Genomic DNA, 20,420 nt, shown 5'->3' on the forward strand with positions numbered 1-20,420 from the left:
TCTTCAGTGACATTTCTCTAAAGTTGATAGTTTTTGACATATAAGCGATTAAAATTGAAAAATTGCGAAATTGGCCATTTTTAACCCTCAAAAACTATGTGACAAACTGAAAATTTGAATGTTGCCAAGGTAGGTAGATATTCTTTAAACATCGACTGATGAAATCCCGAAGAGTTTTTTGCAATACAATATTCAAAACTCCTTTGTTTTTTAATTGCTAATCAAGCGTGCGCGACACTATTTTCCACCGACATGACAGTATGGTGCAAATGAAAGGAATAAATTCGTTATTTCGTAAACCGGCGACTTTAAGGAAAAATCCCGAAACAGGTCGATTTTTATTTTTAAGTTATGATATTGTGGCATATATGGTATACTAGTGACGTGATCCATCTGGGCGTGATGACGTAATCGATGATTTTTTAAAATGAGAATAGGGGTCGTGTGCTAGCTCATTTGAAAGGTTGGTCAATTCTCCATTCAGTAATATAAACATTTATATAAGTATTTATACAGGGTGTCCTTCTACTTCTTTTTTTGTCAAATAATTTAATTTAATAAAAATTTTTTGGACACCCTGTATAAATAATTATGTACATGTATACATTACTGAATAGAGAATTGAGGAGCCTTTCAAATGAGCTACCACACAACCCCTATTCTCATTTAAAAAAAATCATCGATTACGTCATCACGCCCAGATGGATGACGTCACTAGTATACCATATATGCCACAATATCATACCTTAAAAATAAAAATCGACCTGTTTCAGGTTTTTTCCTTAAAGTCGCCGGTTTGCGTATTAACGAATTTATTCCTTTCATTTGCACCATACTGTATACTGTGTACATAATATACACATGCAACGGTGAAAAATAGTGTCGCGCACGCGTGATTAGACATTAAAAAACGAAGGAGTTTTGAATACTGTATTGCAAAAAACTCTTCGGGATTTTATCAATCGATGTTTAAAGAATATCTACCTACCTTGGCAACATTCAAATTTTAAGTTTTTCATATAATTTTTAAAGGTTAAAAATGGTCAATTTCGCAATTTTTCAATTTTTAATCGCTTATATGTCAAAAACTATCAACTTTAGAGAAAAGTCACTAAAGACCTTTTCTGTTTGGAATGATTCAAAAAACCTAAAAAAACTTTGTTCCATGCAAAAAAAATAATTTTAGGAAAAAACAAAAAAAAAAACGTTTAAAAAACTTTTGACCCACTTTTGGTCCTGGCAACATGCAAATTTTTTAAAAGGGGTCCTTTTTGAGTAAGATTGTGCAAAAATCTGAATCAGAATATTTTTCCTAACGGATGCGCAGTGGCTTTCTGGACTAAAATTGATTTCGTTAAATTGAAAGCTGAGGCTAGTTTGTTACTTAACAAATCGATATGAAGGTTCCATTTAAGGTTGCTGTCTAAAAAAATGTAAAAGAAATTTTATAGAATCAACGGTACTGATCTGACTGTATTGTATATAAGGTACTGAATAAGTTTCGTAAGATATCTCACTGTAATTTTGCGCATTGTCTATTCGAAAACATGGCATCCACCACTCTCTATATGATATTGACTATTGAGTTTGATTTTTTTCTCTATACATATATCGTTATTAAATCTTGAAGACTTAATGTTAAACTACTTCTTTTTTTTTTTCAGATAAACAATGCCTCCCCGAGTTCTTCTACATTCACATCATGACCATCTCGAACATCAGGATTCTGAAGGAAATGCCACCTTAGCTAAGGCTACAGCTATGTGCGTCCTCTTCACAGCCTCATTCATCATAGGAAACATACCAATCAAGTTAAACCAATGGCTCAATTGGAGCTCAGATGCCAAAAGTAATTCCTACGTCAAACTTTTACTCGGTTTGGGCGGAGGTGTCCTCCTGTGTACCACTTTCATTCATTTACTGCCGGAAGTAAGTGAACACTTTGAGGAGTTGGACCTAACTCCAAACATCGAAATACACTATGCAGAAGTATTGATGTGTATTGGGTTCTTCATAATGTATCTCGTTGAAGAATGTGTCCATGTTTATTTGGAATACAAGGAGAAACCTCCAGATATGAAGATACCTCTAGAACCAGTTGATGTGGATTTGGGTTTGGCTTTAAAACGAAGTATTTCCATCAGAAGGGGAGAGATCCCTGACATAAAGAAAATTCGTCAAGAGTTGGCTGTAGAAGCTGAACACCACGGAAGACACTCTCATTCCCATGGTCATTCGCATACACCTGTCCATGGTGGAGGCTCAACAGTCGCTATAATAAGAGGACTACTAGTGGTACTAGCTCTTTCAGTACACGAACTATTTGAAGGTCTAGCTGTCGGCTTAGAAAGCTCGCCTAGTACAGTGTGGTATATGTTTGGGGCAGTAGCTGCGCATAAGTTAGTGATCGCCTTTTGCATCGGTGTAGAACTAGTAACATCGGGTTTAAAAACGTATCTAGTGATTGTTTACGTATTTATGTTTGCTGTTGTGAGTCCGGCTGGAATAGGTATTGGAATATTGGTCAGCGAAAATGACAGCTCCTCAACTACATTAGTATCTGTGATATTACAAGGTTTGGCGTCAGGAACTTTGATGTACGTGGTCTTTTTTGAGATTCTACAGGGTGATAAAAGAGATGGACTTAAACAATTCGGGGCTATACTTCTCGGATTTTTAATTATGTTTGGTATAACCATGATAGACGTTTAAGTTGTAGTATAAGTTTTGTAAAAATAAAAAGATGACAAATTATTTGAATTTATTTGTAAAGTGTAATACTACCCTCAATCCTTTCTATGGTGTTCTGTGGCCGTAAAAAGAGTAAAAACTCCCAAAGAGAAGACTATAACACGTGGATGTCACCAGAGGATCAAATGTATCTATTAATTAGAAAAAAATACAGGAACGCAATTATATCAACAAAAACATATCCTAGAGCAGACATAGGATCAGATCACAACCCAAAATTAGGTTCAAAATGAAAATAAAAAAACGAACAACAACAGATTTACCCATCTAGAAGTAAATTTAAAAAACTCTCTCATCATAAGACAACGCATGGAAAATTAAATCCATGATCGATTAATGGATGTTAAAGAAGAATGTTCTCTACGTTCTGCAAAATACTGAAAGGGATACAAATTTGTTATTAATAAAGACAAAAATAGATCTAATCTTAAAAATAATTCTGATACCAACGAGACACACAAAGAAACCATGCATGAAAATTTAGAGGAGTTAGATGTAACGCAAAACATTGAAATAGACTATGCCGAAGTATTGATGTGTATCGAATTCTTCATAATGTATCTTGTGGAAGAATGTGTCCATGTTTATTTGGAATACAAGGAGAAACCTCCAGATATGAAGATATGTACCTCTAGAACCAGTTAATGTGGATTTGGGTTTTTCTTTAAAACGAAGTATTTCCATCAGAAGGTCCATGGTCATCATTCGCATACACCTGTCCATGGTGGAGGCTCAATAGTCGCTATACTAAGAGTACTACTAGTGGTGTTAGCTCTTTCAGTACACGAACTCTTTGAAGGTCTAGCTGTCGGCTTAGAAAGCTCGCCTAGTACAATGTGGTATATGTTTGGGACAGTAGCTTCGCATAAGTTAGTGATCGCCTTTTGCATCGGTGTAGAACTAGTAACATCGGGTTTAAAAACGTATCTAGTGATTGTTTATGTAATTATCTAACAATAAAACACTGAAAACGTTTGTATTCTATACTTCCACAAAATTTATTATAACTAAGTGACTACAGCTGTTTCGGCGGTCACTTAGTTATAATCACTTAGTTAGTCACTTAGTTATAATAAATTTTGTGGAAGTATAGAAAACAAACGTTTTCAGTGTTTTATTGTTAGATAAAATGAACTTCCATCAAGTAATGGTCGAATCCATCAATTATTATGTATTTATGTTTGCTGTTGTGAGTCCAGCTGGAATAGGTATTGGAATATTGGTCAGCGAAAATGACAGCTCCTCAACTACATTAGTATCTGTGATATTACAAGGTTTAGCGTCAGGGACTTTGATGTACGTGGTCTTTTTTGAGATTCTACAGGGTGATAAAAGAGATGGACTTAAACAATTCGGGGCTATAGTTCTCGGATTTTTGATTATGTTTGGTATAACCATGATAGACGTTTAAGGTGTATTATTAGTTTTTGTAAAAATAAAAAGATGACAAATTATTTGGTTTTATTTGTAAATTGGAATAGTTACCTGAATCCTTTTTATGTGGCGTTATGTGTTATGTGGCCGTAAAAGAAGTAAAAACTGCCAAAGAGTTGACAAAACACGTGGAAGTCACCAGCAAATCAATAAGAGAGAATCATCAGAGACCAAATAGACTAATATATTACTTACTTACTTAGTCCTAAGCCTTTCTACCTTTAGGTGTAAGGCTGGTAGAGTTGAATTTGGCATTGTAATCTACATTCTTCCGATCTTGCGTTAGGTTTCTTGCACTTTCCAATGTCAATCCCTTCTTCTCGACTTCTTTCCTGATTTCATCTACCCACATATAACTCTTGGTCTTCCTCTTTTGTTTTTCCCCTGCACTCTCGTTTCGAACACTCGTTTTGTAAGCCTCTCGTTCAACATTTTACACACGTGCCCGAACCATCTAAGTTGTCCCTCCACTATTTTTTCATTGATTGGTTCTAGTTTTAGGTTTTGTCTAATTGTTTCGTTTCGTATTTTGTCTGTCCTCTTTCTGTTTGCTATTTTCCTCAGGAACCTCATTTCCATAGCATTGACTCTAGATTTTTGTCTCCCCGTCAATGTCCATGTCTCGCTGCTATACATGATTTTTGGGCTAACTACTGATTTAACGACTGCCGTTTTTACTTTCTCCGGTATCTCTTTTTTCCACAAAAATGTTGTTTTCGTAGCGTTAAATAAGCTTCCTGTTCGTCCCATTCTCTCTTTTATTTCCATGTCTTGTTTATTGATTCGATTATTACTCCTAGGTATTTAAAATATTCCACTTGTTCTAGTTGTTTCCCGTCCAATTCTATTGGACTCTATTGGTTTTTGTTTTCTCTGTATTAATTTTCATATTTATGTTTGATAGTTCTTCTTCTAGCATTTCAAGATTGTTCTGTAAGTCTTCTCTGTTTTCTGCTATCAATACCATGTCGTCTGCAAATAGTAGCTCCGATAGTTGAGTCCGTTTCATTTGCCAGTATCCTAACGTTAGTTTTCTCATTCTTCTCTTGGATTTCTTTATCGCTTCATCCAGTTCCACTGACAATAACAGTGGACTCAGCACGCATCCCTGTTTGACGCCTTGACTTGTAGTAAATTCTCTGGATTCCTCGTTATCGGTTTTTACTGTATTTGTATTATTTTTTACCTATCCTTTATTACTTCTATTATGTGTCTGTCGACTCCCCTTTCTTTTGTGTCTTCCATACGTCCTTTCTTCGGATTCTGTCAAACGCCTTTTCCAGGTCAATGAAGCAGATATTATGTATCTATCTATTTTTCTTGATTACCTTCTCACTTACTTGTCTTAATGTGAATATTAGGTCTTGCGTGCTTCTGTCCTTCCTGAATCCACACTTGTGTGTCTTCCATAGTTGTTTCTATTTGGGCTTTTATTCTTGTCTCTATTATTCTTGCGAATACCTTCCCAGCGATACTTGATATGGTGATACCTCAGTAATTAGTACAGTTTCTCTTGTCTCCCTTTTTGTGTATTGGTAATATAATGTCTTTCTTCCAGTCCTTTGGTAATTCTGCTCTATTTATGATATCATCCATTAGTTCTTTCATGCTATCGATTCCCTCTGTCCCCATGAATTTTATCATTTCCGGAGTGATATGATCCATACCTGGTGCATTGCCCAATTTTACTCTTTCTATTGCTTTCTATAATTCTTCTCTTGTTATGGATTCCACTTGTTCTTCATTTCTTTCTTGTATCTCCCCTATGTTGTCCGTGTCTGCATGAGTTAGCTGTTTGAAATGTTCTCTCCATCTTTCCATTATTTGTTTTTCTTCTGTTAGTACGTTTCCATTCCTGTCTTTTATATTCGGCATCGTGTGCTCTTTCTTTTGTCTGAGTTGTTTTAATGCGCCGTAGAAGAGTTTTTGGTTTTCCCTATAATTTTTTGTCACTTTCTGTTCAAATCTCTCGCATGACCTCTCCTTTCCTGCTTTCACCGCTATTTTAACCTCTTTCCTTTTTTTCTTTATATACCTCGTAATCTTCCGGATGTTTTGTGCTTAGGTATCTCTTCCATTTGTCTTTTTTGTTCTTTATTTTCTCTCGTATTTCTTCCGTTCACCATTCCGTTCTCCTCATGTTAGTATTTTTTGCTATTTTTGCTTTCCCGCAAGTTTCCTCAGCTGTATAATATATATATATATATATATATATATATATATATATATATATATATATATATATATATATATATATATATATATATATATATATATATATATATGAGTTAGCTAGCTAGAAGCAACCTACCTTGCTCGTTTCGGTACGAAACCGATCTGTGCTTCCACTTTGAAGCCACTAGATGTCACCTCGTATTTATTTAAAAATACCTACGGCGTCAAACAAGCAGGAAATAATCGCAACTTTCTACTTTTCAAAAGTATGAAAATAATATGCAAAATAATATACGGGAAATAAATATTCTCACCCTCGTCTGTGCTGCCATCTTGAGAACGTTTTCGCTGTCTACAGCTCATCAGTCAAGCTCTCAGAACAGACGAAGATGTAGAATATTCCTTCCGTATACCCGCGGCCGTAAGACAGCCATGCAGTCCTTATGGGACTAGCGCAATCTGAGTTAGCTAGAAGCAACCTACCTTGCTCGTTTCGGTACGAAACCGATCTGTGCTTCCACTTTGAAGCCACTAGATGTCACCTCGTATTTATTTAAAAATACCTACGGCGTCAAACAAGCAGGAAATAATCGCAACTTTCTACTTTTCAAAAGTATGAAAATAATATGCAAAATAATATACGGGAAATAAATATTCTCACCCTCGTCTGTGCTGCCATCTTGAGAACGTTTTCGCTGTCTACAGCTCATCAGTCAAGCTCTCAGAACAGACGAAGATGTAGAATATTCCTTCGTCTGTTCTGAGAGCTTGACTGATGAGCTGTAGACAGCGAAAACGTTCTCAAGATGGCAGCACAGACGAGGGTGAGAATATTTATTTCCCGTATATTATTTTGCATATTATTTTCATACTTTTGAAAAGTAGAAAGTTGCGATTATTTCCTGCTTGTTTGACGCCGTAGGTATTTTTAAATAAATACGAGGTGACATCTAGTGGCTTCAAAGTGGAAGCACAGATCGGTTTCGTACCGAAACGAGCAAGGTAGGTTGCTTCTAGCTAACTCAGATTGCGCTAGTCCCATAAGGACTGCATGGCTGTCTTACGGCCGCGGGTATACGGAAGGAATATTCTACATCTTCGTCTGTTCTGAGAGCTTGACTGATGAGCTGTAGACAGCGAAAACGTTCTCAAGATGGCAGCACAGACGAGGGTGAGAATATTTATTTCCCGTATATTATTTTGCATATATATATATATATATATATATATATATATATATATATATATATATATATATATATATATATATATATATGTTACACTTGAAGTTTCCGCGGGAGCTATATGTGCTTTCTGTTGTTTTCCGGGTTTGACTCCGCGTTGAATAATTTTGGTTTTGATAAAAACCATTATTTTGACGACGTTTCGGCAAGATCTCACTTGCCATTGTCAAGTCAGGTAGTTCCGCTTCTCGCTGCTGCTTGAAGTAAACTGAATTTTTACTCACGATACCGTCGCTTATGTAGTTGATCCTGATGCTGCTTGCCCTGCGCGAACTCTGGCTCTTGTTATTGGTCCGGTGTAGGTTGCAGTCGTCGGCGGGATGTTACGCGTGGATGTTGCGGCCTGATTTATTTTGGTCTTTTTCTTCAATACCGTTTTCCAAGTTGTAGGAAGCCGTTGCGCATCATCTCTTTGGTTTAAGCCGTTGGGATTTCTTTCAATTTCTATCGATTCTCTGATTTCCCGTTTTCTTTTTATTTCGATGTTAGCTAACATCGTTGTTTGGTTCAGGTTTATTGTGTGTCCTGTATTTGCGACATGTTGAGCCAGGGATGACGTGGTTTCTCCCCTTTCGATAGCATTTCGGTGTTCTTCTCGTCTTACCTGGATTCTTCGGTTGGTCTGTCCAATGTACGACTTTCCACAATCCCCACACGGAATCTCGTATACACCTTGGCTTTCTAACGATATTTTGGTCTTTGGTGTTGGTAAAATAGTTGAGATCTTTCTGTCCGTATTAAATATCGTTTCTATGTTGTGTTTTCTCAGCACTCTCCCTATTTTCTCTGTCGTACCCTTCACATATGGCAGAATGGTTTTGCCGATCGGCTTATTGTCTTCTGTAGGGTCCTTATCTCTTCTTCGAGCATTTTGAGCTTTTTCGATGTTGTATGTTGAGAAGCCGTTTTTTCTTAACGCTGTTTTTACGTTATGCATTTCTTCATTTTGATGTTCTTGGTCTGTCAGTCTTTCGGATCTTGTAATCAAGGTTTTGATGACTGAATGCAATTGTGCAGGATGGTGGTGTGAAGCAGCATTTAGATATCTATCGGTATGTGTCGGTTTCCGATACACTGTATGGCCTATGTGTCCGTCTTGTTTCTTTATTATTAACACATCTAAGAATGGAATTTGATCGTTTTCTTCCAGTTCCATGGTAAACTGAATTTTATGGTGGATATTGTTGATGTGTTCTAAAAAAGCCTTTAGTTTTTCTTCTCCGTGGGTCCAGATAATAAAAGTGTCATCCACGTATCTAAGCCACAGTTTGGGTTTGTATTCAGCTGTTTCTATTGCCCGCTGTTCTATTTCCTTCATAAACAAGTTCGCTATTACTGGTGACAGTGGAGAACCCATCGGTGCTCCCTCAATTTGTTTATATCTTTGTTCCTTATAGATGAAATAAGTGTTATTTAAACAGTGTTTGGTTAGGTTTAGTGTATCCGGTGATATTGGATACTTTTTGCTTATGATGATGATTTGCAAAAAAGAAAGAAAATCCACAAATAGAAACAAACAATTTAGTATATAACTTTTCAAATCTGACACTGGATGAAGCCACGAATAGTGTTCTTGCAAAAGGTTTCAATTTTGCTGTTGCACCTACATACATTCCCGTAGAAAACATCATTACTGAGGTAGAGACTACAATTACTAATCTCCCAGCAGAAACAGCCGAGATCATACGCCAAGACGTATCAAAAATATTAAGAACAGCTAAACCACCAAAAAGAAATTTAACACGGGAAGAGAAAGAAGCCTTACATAATTTGAAGAACAACAAAGAAATCATCGTGCTTCCAGCTGACAAAGGCAACGCTACGGTAGTGATGAATATTCAAGACTACGAAACAAAAATAAACGACATCTTAAATGATACAACATATCAAAGCATCTCGTCAGACCCGACAACCTATCTAGAGAAAATAACAAAAGCCAAGATCAAAGCCTCAAATATCAATAAAGAACAACAGGTCCATCTCATACCTAGAGAGAAGTCATCTAGATGCCCAAAATTTTACGGCCTACCCAAGGTACACAAGGCAGGATTACCACTGCGACCAATTGTGAGTTCCATCGGATCTCCCTTACAACCGCTGGCGAAATTTCTGGCCCAACAGCTGCAACCATACGCGGAAGAAGCGGATTCTTACGTCAAGAACGCGAGCCACTTCTTCGAGCGTATAAAAGGTGTGACTCTTGAGCCGGGACATTTGCTAGTCAGCTTCGATGTTGTCTCACTTTTCACGAATGTTCCTGTAGATGAATCACTGGACATCATAAGCAAAAAGTATCCAATATCACCGGATACACTAAACCTAACCAAACACTGTTTAAATAACACTTATTTCATCTATAAGGAACAAAGATATAAACAAATTGAGGGAGCACCGATGGGTTCTCCACTGTCACCAGTAATAGCGAACTTGTTTATGAAGGAAATAGAACAGCGGGCAATAGAAACAGCTGAATACAAACCCAAACTGTGGCTTAGATACGTGGATGACACTTTTATTATCTGGACCCACGGAGAAGAAAAACTAAAGGCTTTTTTAGAACACATCAACAATATCCACCATAAAATTCAGTTTACCATGGAACTGGAAGAAAACGATCAAATTCCATTCTTAGATGTGTTAATAATAAAGAAACAAGACGGACACATAGGCCATACAGTGTATCGGAAACCGACACATACCGATAGATATCTAAATGCTGCTTCACACCACCATCCTGCACAATTGCATTCAGTCATCAAAACCTTGATTACAAGATCCGAAAGACTGACAGACCAAGAACATCAAAATGAAGAAATGCATAACGTAAAAACAGCGTTAAGAAAAAACGGCTTCTCAACATACAACATCGAAAAAGCTCAAAATGCTCGAAGAAGAGATAAGGACCCTACAGAAGACAATAAGCCGATCGGCAAAACCATTCTGCCATATGTGAAGGGTACGACAGAGAAAATAGGGAGAGTGCTGAGAAAACACAACATAGAAACGATATTTAATACGGACAGAAAGATCTCAACTATTTTACCAACACCAAAGACCAAAATATCGTTAGAAAGCCAAGGTGTATACGAGATTCCGTGTGGGGATTGTGGAAAGTCGTACATTGGACAGACCAACCGAAGAATCCAGGTAAGACGAGAAGAACACCGAAATGCTATCGAAAGGGGAGAAACCACGTCATCCCTGGCTCAACATGTCGCAAATACAGGACACACAATAAACCTGAACCAAACAACGATGTTAGCTAACATCGAAATAAAAAGAAAACGGGAAATCAGAGAATCGATAGAAATTGAAAGAAATCCCAACGGCTTAAACCAAAGAGATGATGCGCAACGGCTTCCTACAACTTGGAAAACGGTATTGAAGAAAAAGACCAAAATAAATCAGGCCGCAACATCCACGCGTAACATCCCGCCGACGACTGCAACCTACACCGGACCAATAACAAGAGCCAGAGTTCGCGCAGGGCAAGCAGCATCAGGATCAACTACATAAGCGACGGTATCGTGAGTAAAAATTCAGTTTACTTCAAGCAGCAGCGAGAAGCGGAACTACCTGACTTGACAATGGCAAGTGAGATCTTGCCGAAACGTCGTCAAAATAATGGTTTTTATCAAAACCAAAATTATTCAACGCGGAGTCAAACCCGGAAAACAACAGAAAGCATATATATATATATATATATATATATATATATATATATATATATATATATATATATATATATATATATATATATATACTGTAATCTATTATAACAAAACAAAAACAAATTTGACATTTAATAATGTGTTAGATATATGGCCCTATTGGGGTTACTTGGGAACAAAAAAAGAATGAATAAAATTGCTCGGAAGCCGAGAAAATGCATTTTTTTACCGTATACCGATAGTTTTTATTATAATAAATATGTTATGAGTACTTTAAAGATATGAAAATTGGTGTAGAGAAAGAGGAAAAAAATAAAAAGGTGATGGCTCGAAAATTATGATCCTGTTGCTTATATCTTTTCCGTAAATGCCGTTCAAATTTGACCGGTTGTGTCTCAGCAACCACTCATTACGATTAAACGTTTTTTCTTTTAAAAGAAGTGTCCTGACGCTTTTTTTTTCCAATACCGTTTTCATATTTTAATTTAATTTAATATTTCCCGAGATATTCTATTTGTTTATAAGCCAAAAAATTGTTTATTATTTTAAAATATTCCTGAGGCCGCTTAAATAGTCCAATTTCAATTCTGTAAAGTGCATTATATAGGTACAGTGTCTTTTATACCCAAATCATAGTTATTCGTATGTATCATAATTATTGTGGTTATTATAGCGACTGTAAATTTTTCAATTGGATCATTCAATTTCCATCAGCTTCTGGAATTATAATCTATACTCTATACGAAAAGAGCTTTTATATTACCAAGTTATTTAATTATTGATAAACAATTACTTATCTAAAATTTTAGTTGAAAATTAAAGATTTTGTTGGAAAAACCCGCATTTTCCGGGGAAAATTTTCGTCAAAGTAAATCGGGAAAAACACGTCTGTATGGAGAATTTAATTACGATGAATTTTTATTGAAGTGTTTTTGGGGTAAATTTTTAAAATCTTTGGAGTTACAGAGCAAAAATTGAAAAAAACACGATTTTCGGGCGCCATCATTTTGTTTATAAAAAAAGTAGCACACTATCTGCGGACTTTGAATACCTATATTAATAATACATACTCATAAGATTCGACTCCAGCAATAAAATTGCTGGTAAATAACTTTTCCTTGTATTTTGCTAAAATTAGCCCAGAGTATGACCAGTGTAATCAGATAGTTCTAAACGAAATAAACTGTGAACAGTTCTATGGTTTCTTTTTCTAACCTTTTTAAGTTCATTATCTGCCAGAATGATTCAATATATTATAAACAATAACAACTAGACTCTACCTATAGATAGATATTGTAAATATTTTGATAACACTGTTAATGCTACTACACAGCGTATATTAAATATATGAAAGGTGTATTTATAGATGATAATTTTCCAGACACCTTGATACATGGTAAAAACAACAATTACGAGTAATTTCTGTTATCTTTTATCATTGTTACATTTACTTACTAAATTTCCTGAAATAAAGTTTTATGGGCTAATTGTATCTATTTATATATTAAACACGGATTTTTTTATCATCTTTAAAAGTCATTGTCCTCAAAGACGCAAATTGATCGAGAAAGCTGCCGGTCAATTCCTTGAATGGTCTTCGGTGAGTGGATTTAATTTTTCCTGGGTTAATAGGAGGTTACTTAAGCCACCTTAAGCACTTAAGAATTAATGAGACATGAAGTAGTTGGACCTGATGATATTTAAGCCCCATCTCTTGCTGTACTGCTTATCCATAGGTCGATTCCATATATCAGCGTATTCTAGTCTAACCAGCAGATCCATTTAAAATTTTAAACTACAGTGGGACCCCGATAACTCGCATTAATCGGGACCACGGCCGATCCGAGTTATCGAAAATCCGGGTTAGCCGGAGAATATGGTAAAAATTAATAAAATACGGTATACTTACAGATAAACTCAGTTATAATTGAAATAACATGAAATATATATGCACAGTACACATGTTATCATTTTGAAACAAAATTCTTCAATTTTAGTTCTATTTTTCTTCCAATCCAATACTGTACATGTACCGACACCACATGATGCTGCAATTGTTTTTAATATTCGCCTTTATCAATCCTAACTAATGCTTCTAGTTTCTTTTCCATTGTCACTACAACATTTTTACGTTTTTTGCCATTATGTAGACAAAAAAAAAAACGCAAACACAAACCTATCTGAAGCACGATTACAGAACGGAAGCGAACAATACGACTGTATTACAGACAATGCGGTCACAATCGGAACGATGTTATGTTATTTAAGAACAATAAGTTTGGTCTTTCTCGATGAAATACTGTACTTAGTCGGTTTTTCGATTCTTGCACTTCTGATTATGTTTTCCAGAGCTAAGGTGAAAGTGCATCTCCCTGTTGTCCATTGTTTGCTCAATAGTATCCCCTTATTTTATGTAAAACATAACGTGTAAACTTTTAAGCAGTACCTATATTCTGCATTTGTATCTAACACGGGACACCTAACTATGTCAAAGGAATTAGTCCTTTTGAGTTTTCTGGTTAAGCCCAAATTATATAATCCTTTTTGTCCTCAAATATTTGCAGTGTTGCCACAAGGTTTTGATATTTATCCAGTAGGTACTGTTTTTTCCAACTTGTTTTGCTTTAGTATTTTTGTCTCTTCTAAAAGTTTCTAGAAAAATTTATCCATTTTCGTCAACGTTTTTTGGCTTTACGAGAAACTAACTAGTGATATTCTTTATTACCTTTCACCAATTGGTATTTTAATCATATTTTTACGACAGTTCCATAAGATGTATTTTATATCAAAAAAGTCTATTGACGAAAATGAAGAAGTATTAAATATCTAGAATGTTCTAGACGTCTCTAGAAAATAGAAATCTTCCGAAATGTCTCGTAAGTTTTGGATCCTAAGATAATGTATTAAACAGGAAGTTGACACTTCAAGTGGTAGTAGTAATTGAGTTTTTGAATAGTTCTGTCATTCAGTTCAAGTTGTTGTCAAGTATTTTACCATCATTTGCTGTTTTCAATAAAAGTGGTTAAAAAGAAGTGTAACAATACAGTTATTCAAATAGAAACTCATTCGATTATTGCTGATGTTATCAATTCAAAAATAATCATAAAATGTAACAAAATAGATTATAATAAATTAAATCAATTTTTTAATGACGTGAGTTGGCATGGTATGGATGATTATTCGTGTACCTAACGTTTCTTGGAATAAGAAGTACTTTGACTGATAACCTACTGATATAAATGAGTCGTGACAAAAATAACGTTTTATGGAAACAAACCAAGAAAAATTAATCCAAAGAAAACATATATTCTCAGGCAAATTCCAATTTGCCTGAGAAAAACGAAAACGATTCCAATCAAAACGAAAACGATTATTTTATTTTTCTTTTTCATGCTTTACTCGGTTTAGAGTACAAAATGACCAAGTGTTCTTAAGGTATTCTGAGACGCATTGTTGGAGAAGCTCCTCCTAGCGGCGCCGCTTGATACTATGGTATCTCGGTTAACAGAATCCTGACTCTTGGTCGAAATTTATTTTATTTATTTTGTCATTCCCCGTTAGAGGACAGTCTAACCACAATATACTGCAGATATTTTAATAGATGCAGTTCTTCTTCGTCTCGAGTTGATTCAATTCAGTCTACTTGCAATAGCCTCTTCGACAAAGGGTAGAGACCCAGAAACACTGTGTCAGAGGATGGCAAGAGACTCGAATTGAATCAAAACGAAAACGATTATTTTATTTTTCTTTTTCATGTTTTACTCGGTTTAGAGTACAAAATGACTAAGTGTTCTTAAGGTATTCTGAGACGCATTGTTGGAGAAGCTCCTCCTAGCGGCGCCGCTTGATACTATGGTATCTCGGTTAACAGAATCCTGATTCTTGGTCGAAATTTATTTTATTTATTTTGTCATTCCCCGTTAGAGGACAGTCTAACCACAATATACTGCAGATATTTTAATAGATGCAGTTCTTCTTCGTCTCGAGTTGATTCAATTCAGTCTACTTGCAATAGCCTCTTCGACAAAGGGTAGAGACCCAGAAACACTGTGTATGGTATCTCGGTTAACAGAATCCTGACTCTTAGTCGAAATTTATTTTATTTATTTTGAAATTCCAATTTGTCTTTTAAGTTTGAATGCGCATTTTTTACACGTAACGACAACACGGACCTTTAAGGGAAGTACTAAAAAACCAAATTATAGAACAAGATAAAAAATCAGATGACCAAAAGGTCATCTGATTGAAGCTGAAAGGTTTTAGAGTTGGTCGTTCTTGTATAGACGGAGTATTTAGTATGAAACAGATTATAGAGAAACACATAGAAAGAGGGTCTACCAACGATGTAAAAAATATCCGGGTCTACTATCCATTTAACCTATGAAGTATCGGCCAACCGCGTAAAAGATGGAGTGACAATCTTCCATAGGGACAACAACCCACCAATGAACAAGCAAAGAAGAAATTTTAATGACACCGAGGAAATATTTACGGTACTTCTTCTTCTTTCACTTTTTATTGGCTTGCATACTTATGCATGTTATCACTTGACACTAATATGAACGATGGAGTCGTCAATGAATGTCAGTTTATAAACATATATTAAATAAAACAGATTTTTTAAGAAATGCTTTTACAACCAGAATATTTTTTTAAGGTAAAGATTTTCCCAAAACTCATTTACTTTTATTAAAGTTCTCTTTTTAGGAAAATGTTTCCATCGAGATTTTTACTGCACAATCGCAATACGGACAATCAAAAACACACCAACGGAAAAGCTACAACCGCCAAGATAACTGCCATGTGCGTACTATTTCTAGCTTCCTTTATCACAGGATTGCTACCAATAAAGTTAAATCAATGGTTCAATTGGAGCTCCCATCCAACGACCACCTCTTTCGTTAAAATAATTCTTGGTATAGGAGGTGGTGTTCTTTTATGTACGACATTCATACACATGTTACCAGAGATCAGTAAAAATTTTAATGACCTTAACGTCACCCCAGGAATAGAGGTACCTTACGCAGAGCTACTGTTGTGTGCCGGATTCTTTATGATGTACTCAATAGAAGAGTTTGTGCGTACGTATATGCTTAGTTGTAAGCCAGCCTCAAATTCTCAGGAGATAATAGAAGTAGCATTAAAGACAAGCATTTCTAGAGGACTTGAATCTGCGCGTACTGAGGAACAAGTTAATATATCTACAGATTCATATTTGATAACTGAGAATACCACAGCAGCGATTATTAGAGGTTTGTTACTAACTCTAGCCCTGTGTATACATGAACTATTCGAGGGTCTTGCTGTGGGTTTGGAGAACTCTCCTCGTAATGTTTGGTACATGTTTGCAGCTATCAGTGCGCACAAGTTCGTGATATCGTTTTGTATAGGTATGGAATTAGTGATATCTGGTATAAAAACTTACTTAGTTATTATTTACGTATTTATATTTTCATTTGTAAGTGCAGCTGGAATAGGTATAGGAATATTAGTTAGTAAAATTGATAATACTGCTACTCTAGTGTCTGTGATAATGCAAGGATTGGCTGCAGGGACCCTGTTGTATGTAGTATATTTCGAGCTTTTACAAGGTGACAAAAGGAGTGGTCTGAAACAGTTTGGGGCTGTTTTGCTTGGGTTTATTTTAATGTTCGGAGTTTCTTTAATAGATATATTAAATATATATTAGACTTATAACACAGACTAGATGTATTCATTTATAATACTTTGAAACAAAAACCGCGATGGACTACCCCAGCTAATTGAAATAATATTCGAAAGTATTACCTCAATCATCCAAGATAGCCATCGTTACACCCCCAGCTTAGCTCAGTATCTCAAGGTGTGTGTTCGTCTTGTCCTAATCTTAGATATGAACCAGGAAAATTCACAATGGAAGCAAACAAAACAAATTAGTCCTGTCGCCAGGGGGGGTACAACGGCCTCGTTTATTCAGATGGACTTATCCAAGTTTTTTTTATGTATTTTGACCCGTAGAACACGAATTTTTTGGGTAACAGTTGATCCGGATGTCGATTAGATTGTTATAAACGAAGAACTTGAGAAATTGCATAACAGCGATTTCTCGCAAATCAAAACATTTTTTTGTATTTATTGGATCATTCTAAGCATCACCAAAATTATTAAGAGACTCATTAAAACTCGACTTATGTCCTTTATCGTTGTTAACAACATTTTATCTCAAAATCAGTTCGGCTTTTTAACTAATAAATGTACTACTGATGCCATGTTTTCTGTACTACATGAGGTTTATAAAGCACTAAACAATAATCTTTATACTGCCACTGTTTTATGTGACTATGCCAAAGCTTTTGATTGTGTAAATCACGACATCTTGATTAAAAAACTAAATTTCTATGGAATTAGAGGTATTTCTTTGAATTGGTTCCAATCCTACTTGAATAATAGGAAACAACTAGTTAGAGCAAATGATACTGACTCTAGTCTCAAAAACATTGTATGTGGTATGTGGAGTACCGCAAGGTTCAGTATTGGGTCCTCTTCTGTTCGTTATCTTTATAAATGACATCACTAATTTAAAAATCGATGGGAAAATTTTTCTTTTTGCTGATGATACCAGTATCACTTGGAGCAACTCAAGTATTGCATCTCTTCATGAAACTATAACTTCGGATCTACTGACGACAAAGACCTGGTCTGACTCTAATTTACTCTTTTAATATAGACAAAACAGTAGCATTATCCTATAAAGGAGCTCTCAACCTTTGCCTCTTAATAACAGCCAGATCAGTACCGTTGATTCTGTAAAATTTCTTGGTATTTTTTTAGACAGCAACCTCAAATGGTCCCTTCATATCGATTCGTTAAGTAAGAAACTCGCCTCAGCTTGCTATGCAATAAGATCTGTCTCAAGGGAACTCAATTTAGCATTTTCTAAAATAACATATTTTTCGTTTTTCGAGTCTCATCTTCGATATGGTCTTCTTTTTTGGGGTTCTAGTAGAGCTGCTCAATTTGATGTTATTTTTAAATTACAAAAAGGAGCAGTAAGATATCTGTTTGGCCTCAGAAGATCTACACATTGCAGAAGTTACTTCAGAAATCACGAAATTTTAACAGTTCCTTCTTTATATATTCTAGAAACGGTTTGTTTAATTCGTAAACACCTTCATGTCTTTCCAGCAAGGCCCAATCATATTTACTCCACCAGAAATTCAATCTTTGATATTTATTTACCGATCCCATCCACTGAGTTAGTAAAGAAATCTATATTATATGCCGCAAAAAAACTTTACAACCATATCCCTTTACAACTTAAATCTGCAACATCTTTCCCAAAGTTCCGTAAAATGACAGAAGCCTATCTATCTAAAAGACCATATTATTCAATAGAAGAATTTCTTAATGAATAACTAAGAAAATTGGGTTTCACACGCAGTAGCTTAAACTGTCAATTCCTAATGTTGTACCTATTTTATTTGTTGTAAGTATGTTCAATTTGCAATTTATATAAATTTTGCAATTAATTGTTTTTGTCTTTGGTTTTATATCATATTTACTGTATATTGACGATTTATCTAATTTTAGTAAATTGTAGTTGTTATTTGTTGTTATTATTTTTCTTTTGACTGTATGTAAGCTTTGTCCATAAAATTGTAAAAATTTTCAGTGACAATAAAGCATATTTCATTTCTATTCTATTCTTACAAGTTTTTTCGTAGGATGCATAGTTTTCGAAATAAACGCGGTTAAACTTTAAAAAAATCGAAAAATTGCAATTTTTGAACCCGAATAACTTTTGATTAAAAAATAAAATAGCAATTCTGCTTACCGCATTTGATAGTTCAAGTCAAATTTTACCTGTTCTGATTATTTGTATTACTAAAAAATGTATTTTTTTATTGTTAAACAAAGCTATAAACACATAGTGTTTCCCGTGCCCAATACACGCGTTTTAATGCATTCTACGTAGAAATAGCCTCGCTTGCACTTGTACCTACTCTACATACCCGTTCGATTTTAAATGGGAGATCACTGAAAACATCACTCAAGTACTATGTGTTTATAGCTTTAACAATAAAAAAATAAATTTTTAGCAATGCAAATAATCAAAACCGATATAATTTGACTTGAACTTTCAAATGCGGTAAGCAGAATTACTATTTTATTTTTTAATCAAAAGTTATTCGGATTCAAAAATTCCAATTTTTCGATTTTTTGAAAGTTCAAACGCGTTTATCTCGAAAACTATGCATCCTACGAAAAAACTTGTAAGAACATTTTTTGCTTATAATGACCCAAAAAATACAAAAAAATGTTTTGTTTTGCGAGAAATCGCTGTTATCTAATTCCTCAAGTTCTTTTTTTATAACAATCTTATCGACATCCGGATCAACGGTTACCCAAAAAATTCGTGTTCTATGGGTCAAAATACATAAAAAAGACTTGGGTAAGTCCATCTGAATAAAGGAGGCCGTTGTACCCCCCCTGGCGACAGGACTAAATACTTAAACTAATCATGTTTACTGTTCAATAAAGATATAATAAAAATATGACTTAGTAAAAGTATTTGCTTTGTTTGCTTCCATTTTGAATTTTCATGGTTCTTATCTAAGATTAGGACAAGACGAACACACACCTTGAGAGACTGAGCTAAGCTAGGGTGGTAAGCGATAACTATATCTTGGATGATTGAAGTATTATTTTCGAATGGTATTTCAATTAGCTGGGGTAGTCCATCGCGTTTTTTTCGTATCACTGGCGCCCAACGTGGGGCGCTAAGTGGCACCCTTAAAAAGGTTATTGGCTAGCTCAGCCTGGCGTAGGTCCTGTGCTGTGCAACCATAAATCACTTTTTCAAGGATTTAAGGGAGGTTAATCAATAAAATTCAAAAGTAACTTCACATATTCATTTATTGACCCTGGTAAATCAATCAGATATACATTATTGCTATTTTAATATATAAATACATATAACAAAGGAAATTGATGATTATTAACAAAGAAATTTGTTGTCAAGAAAACTAATTTTTTAGTAGCACTTTGCTAAAGCTTGACTGCAAGAGGGCTACTTATCTTTTGCGTCCGTCGAGGGATCTCCGTTGCCGTCCTCAGGTCTTGGAGGGACTTCGGCTCCACGTAGCCTCTGTTGACTGGAGGTGTT

General features: G+C 35.2%; 2 protein-coding genes across 4 annotated transcripts in view; both read left to right on the top strand.

Annotated features, from left to right (window-relative positions):
• The window catches only part of LOC114324833 (zinc transporter ZIP3), a 31,748-nt gene extending 27,543 nt beyond the window's left edge, over positions 1-4,205 (top strand). For 2 of the 3 annotated variants that reach the window (XM_028272709.2, XM_028272708.2), the window contains exon 2: positions 1,665-2,754. In XM_028272709.2, the coding sequence (XP_028128510.1) occupies positions 1,672-2,712 (1,041 nt within the window). In that variant the 5' untranslated portion in view covers positions 1,665-1,671 and the 3' untranslated portion in view covers positions 2,713-2,754. Of the gene's footprint in view, positions 1-1,664; positions 2,755-3,959 lie in introns of those variants that run through there. The other variant, XM_028272707.2, reaches the window with a different exon arrangement.
• Positions 4,206-15,982: 11,777 nt separating this feature from the next.
• Positions 15,983-16,964, top strand: LOC114324826 (zinc transporter ZIP1-like). Its single transcript, XM_028272699.2, has one exon. It carries the CDS (start codon positions 15,987-15,989, stop codon positions 16,962-16,964), a length of 978 nt encoding a protein of 325 aa, XP_028128500.2. The 5' UTR covers positions 15,983-15,986.
• Positions 16,965-20,420: the final 3,456 nt, after the last annotated feature.

This window comes from Diabrotica virgifera, chromosome 5 (genome assembly GCF_917563875.1).
Source record: "Diabrotica virgifera virgifera chromosome 5, PGI_DIABVI_V3a".
NCBI classification, from domain to species: domain Eukaryota; kingdom Metazoa; phylum Arthropoda; class Insecta; order Coleoptera; family Chrysomelidae; genus Diabrotica; species Diabrotica virgifera.